Source organism: Orbicella franksi, chromosome 6 (assembly GCF_964199315.1).
Source record: "Orbicella franksi chromosome 6, jaOrbFran1.1, whole genome shotgun sequence".
In the NCBI taxonomy this organism is placed as follows: Eukaryota; Metazoa; Cnidaria; class Anthozoa; order Scleractinia; family Merulinidae; genus Orbicella; species Orbicella franksi.
Genome location: NC_138150.1, coordinates 20,198,334 through 20,202,299, shown reverse-complemented (window position 1 = coordinate 20,202,299; position 3,966 = coordinate 20,198,334). Strand labels below are relative to the sequence as shown.

Genomic DNA, 3,966 nt, shown 5'->3' with positions numbered 1-3,966 from the left:
AACGGAGTTATCCTTCGCTCCTGCCTTCGCCTTAATTCTACAGTCCGCTTAGCAGGTCAAAACAACGCCGGAGAAGATTCTGAAGATGATTCCTACCAAGAATTCACCTTGCTATCTAATTTTTTGCTTATGGCTGACGACTGTTGTACAAGCTTCGAACAAGGAAGGCGATTTCATTGTGGGCGGACTTTTCCCCGTTAATTTCCTGGCAACAACAGGACACGGTCCGTGCGGTGACCTCAACACGAAGGGACTGGGTCGCGCATTGTCCATGATTTTCGCCATTCAAAAGCTTAACAGCAATTCAAGCATATTTGAGAATGTAACTCTTGGTTACGATATAAGAGCTTACTGCGAAAGTGCTACAGAGGCCACACACCTGACTTACGACCTGGTAAAGGAAAGGTGCTGCAGGAACACTGCGGAAGCAAAAATGGGAAATAACTCGATCGTGGGACTAATAGGACCGGAAGAATCTTCCACCGCCCTTGCCATCGGTGGATTTCTCGAAATTTTCAATGTCTCAGGCATTAGTGGTTCAACAACGAGCCCGGAGCTGAGTTCGAATCTGAACAATTTCTATCGAACAGTGCCATCCGATACCTTTCGAGTAAAAGCCATGGCCGACATCATAGAGCACTTCAATTGGAGCTATGTAGCCGCTGTTGGCATCTATGATTCCTATGGGCGAAGTGGCGTGTGGGGGCTAGTCGAAGAGGCCGGGAGACGAAATAACTCCTTCTGTATCGCCATGACAGAACTCATAACCAGTGATTTTTCGCGTATTAATGGCGTCGTTACAAAGCTAAGGTGGCGTGAAAATATCAAAGTGGTCGTGTTGTGGACTTACGGGGCTGTTCAAAGAATGTTCTTTCGGGAAGTTAACAGACAAAACCTCTCTGGAAGAGTTTGGATTCTTAGCGAAGTAACTTTCTCATCAAATGAGAACTACTTTCCGCACTCGGGTCTTTCTCCTCTTCACGGGTCCATAGCATTCCAACCTCACAATTTCGACGACGGTGGATTCCTGCAACATCTGAAAACTTTACTTGCAAATGAAGCGAATGAGCCGAACTTTCCGGGATTGTGGAGCCAGGTATTGGCGCTGAAAAAGGACTGCGAGGCTCAAAATAACAAAGACCAAGACAAATTATGTCTTGAGGAAGTTGTTGATGACATGTACAGCTCCTATATTCCATACATTATGGACGCTGTGTATTCCGTAGGACAGGCTCTCAGTATGTTAATACAGAATATCGATATCCGGAAAAAACTTGCCGATGTCAATGTCGACAGTATGAAAGCGCTTCTTTCCAAAGTTAACTTTGTTGGACTGACAGGAGAAATAAATTTCGATGGATTTGGCGATAGGAGATCTGCGGTGTACGACATTGTCAATTTCCAACAAGTGCAAGAAGCTGAAGCCAAGCGATTAAACCAAGTTATTGTTGGAAAATGGGACTCTAGAGACGGGTTACACTTACACGAAAAAATTCTTTGGAATAATCAAAACGGACGGCCTCCAAAATCTGAATGCTCTGAGCAGTGCTCAGCGGGAACAAGAAAATCCACCACCTCGCCCTGTTGTTGGAGGTGCTTTCCCTGTCCCCGCGGTACGGTCAACACGATTCCAGGAGCTGAAAGCTGTGTTGAGTGTCCCAGAGAAAAACGCTCCAATGAGGCGAAAACAGCGTGTGTTGATTTGCCTTTAGCCAATTTAAGTTACTCCAGTGCAGGAGGAATTTCGATTCTCGCATTTAGCGTTGTGGGAATCATCGTTGCGCTCTTTTCATTCGCTGTGTTTTGCAAATTTTGGAACACTCCTATTATCAAGGCATGCAACAGGGAACTTAGCCTCGCTCTCCTAGCAGTCATTATCTCATTGTTATCCATAGCGTTGGTTAATCTCTTTGAACCTACAAGCACAATTTGTAAGATCATTTATCCATGGCGCTTCCTAACTTACAACCTTTGTCTTTCTATCGTGTTGGTAAAAGTCTTGGGCATTTCTTTTGCCTTCAAAGTTCCAGCCGTCACGACCGAAGTCCTCGGTTTTGCGATCAGTTCTCTTACCAATCGAATGCAAGCGGTGATAGTAATAACTCTGCACATTTTGCTGCTATTTATTTTACTACCATGGTTTCTTCTTGATCCACCGGTCATTACCCAACACATATATCCAGAACAATCTACTTTTATTGAATGCAAGGCATATAACTTGTCATCTGGTAAAACCCTCTTTATGCTTACGACTACTTTCATTTTCGTTCAAATGTTACTTTCCGCTTTTTGTTCCTTCAAGGTTAGGAACATCCCAGAAAACTTTAGTGAGGCCAAGCGAATAGCATTCTCTTTGTACATATTGTTATTTTCAATACTAGCTTATTATCCGATAGAGTTTTCGACGCATGGATGGTACGTCACTGTCGTCGACTGTGTGACGTCACTGTTGAGTGCTTATGGCTTCCTTTGTTGCGTATTTTTGCCCAAAATGTATATCCTTCTCTTTAGGCCGGAGCTGAACACTTCTGCTAGCGTGGGTCAAGAGGTAACTCAATTCTCGTTTAGAACAAGTATTATACACGTTAATCCCGCATTTGATAGCTCCGCCCAATAAGGGCACAGATAAACAGTAATTTTGTCAATCTTAAACTTGGAGAACGTTCTTTACAATCGTTTTTAGCTGATCACAGAATGCTATGTTGTATAACTGAAGCTAACTCAGAAAGGAAGGCCGATGTGTTCTCCTTTGGCTTGTATTATATATCTTTTCATTTTGTGTATTAGAATCGGTATATTACATATATTCAAAGAGATCAGAAAAAAGTCGTTGTTCACTCGTTTGTTTGTTCTATAATTTATTTATCAATTATTGTGCCCTTTCGTGGAGGGGAACGACATATCGGCGCGGAACAGATGGTGTAAAACCTAGTAATTTGGCCTGAAGAATAATTAGAAATGGGTCATTTTGTTAAGGATGGGGACAAATTAAGGTGGCTTATTACAGTTTTTCGGAGACTCAGTAGCGCGCGTTATGATTGCCAGCCAGACCTCAGTATTAATCGCGCGTGCAAGAATATTAATAGGGGGCTTTAGATTGGACAACGAGTACGAGATTGAATACGAGTACGATTTTCGTTGTTCAAACCAATGACGTTTCCAGAGCCCTAATTCTTCATGCTGGTTTTAGGCAGAGAGGATAGCTCATGGGATGAGATGGGTATGTGATGTGATAATGTGGAGACCTGCAAACGTGAATTGAAATGTCAATTTCGTAGTCAATCTCGCACTCGTACTCAAATCTTAAGTCCCCTATGACACAAGTAACCCTAAGAAAAAACGAAAACCACTTCAGCGCTTGAAATTAAGGCGTTAAATCGCTTCGGTATACGCAGCAATAGTTTCAAACTCAGTTCAAACATGTGTTAAAGCCTAGGGTCCAAAAATATGACAAAAAAAGCTCGATAAACAACCGGTAAAAGAGCTCTAATTTACTCTTGCTTTCTTGCACGCGATACATGGCGTCTCAAAGCCAGTCTTTGATCGAGGATTGCTCGAAAACCTACCATACAACCCATGCTGAAATTTTCACAGTTATTTGTAGGGACGAATCACGTTTAAAGCCAAAATTTTAAAAAAATCTGTAAAACCAATTTTGAGCTATTATTGATTTCACATTTTCTTAGTTTGCGAAAAATCTGTCGGACAGATGCATGAATGTTAAATCAGAGCCAATTGCTTCTCCCTGAAATTTTGAGGCGGGGTCATATGGGTAGATTTTTAGAAAAACGTGATTTAACCTGCTAGTGCCCAGTCTCTCCTTAGCTACTCGGTCGTTCATTTTGGCCGATTGTTGACGTTTAATTGTTCAAGTTTCATATAGAATGGTAGAAGACTTAAGAAAACAGTAAACAGAGAAAGGAAAAACATCTTGGAACATTTTTCAAAAGAGTTAGAAGTTGGGCT

At 42.0% G+C, this 3,966-nt stretch overlaps 1 protein-coding gene across 1 annotated transcript; it reads left to right on the top strand.

The window, feature by feature from the left end:
- Nucleotides 1-33: 33 nt before the first annotated feature.
- On the top strand, nucleotides 34-3,341 carry LOC145490362 (extracellular calcium-sensing receptor-like). The gene has a single exon (XM_081469486.1). The coding sequence runs from the start codon at nucleotides 86-88 to the stop codon at nucleotides 2,615-2,617; it is 2,532 nt and encodes an 843-aa protein (XP_081325612.1). The 5' UTR covers nucleotides 34-85; the 3' UTR covers nucleotides 2,618-3,341.
- The last annotated feature ends 625 nt before the right edge of the window (nucleotides 3,342-3,966 follow it).

Coding starts and splice junctions, on each gene's coding strand:
- LOC145490362 (XM_081469486.1), top strand. CDS start 86: ATGATTCCTACCAAGAATTCACCTTGCTATCTAATTTTTTGCTTATGG.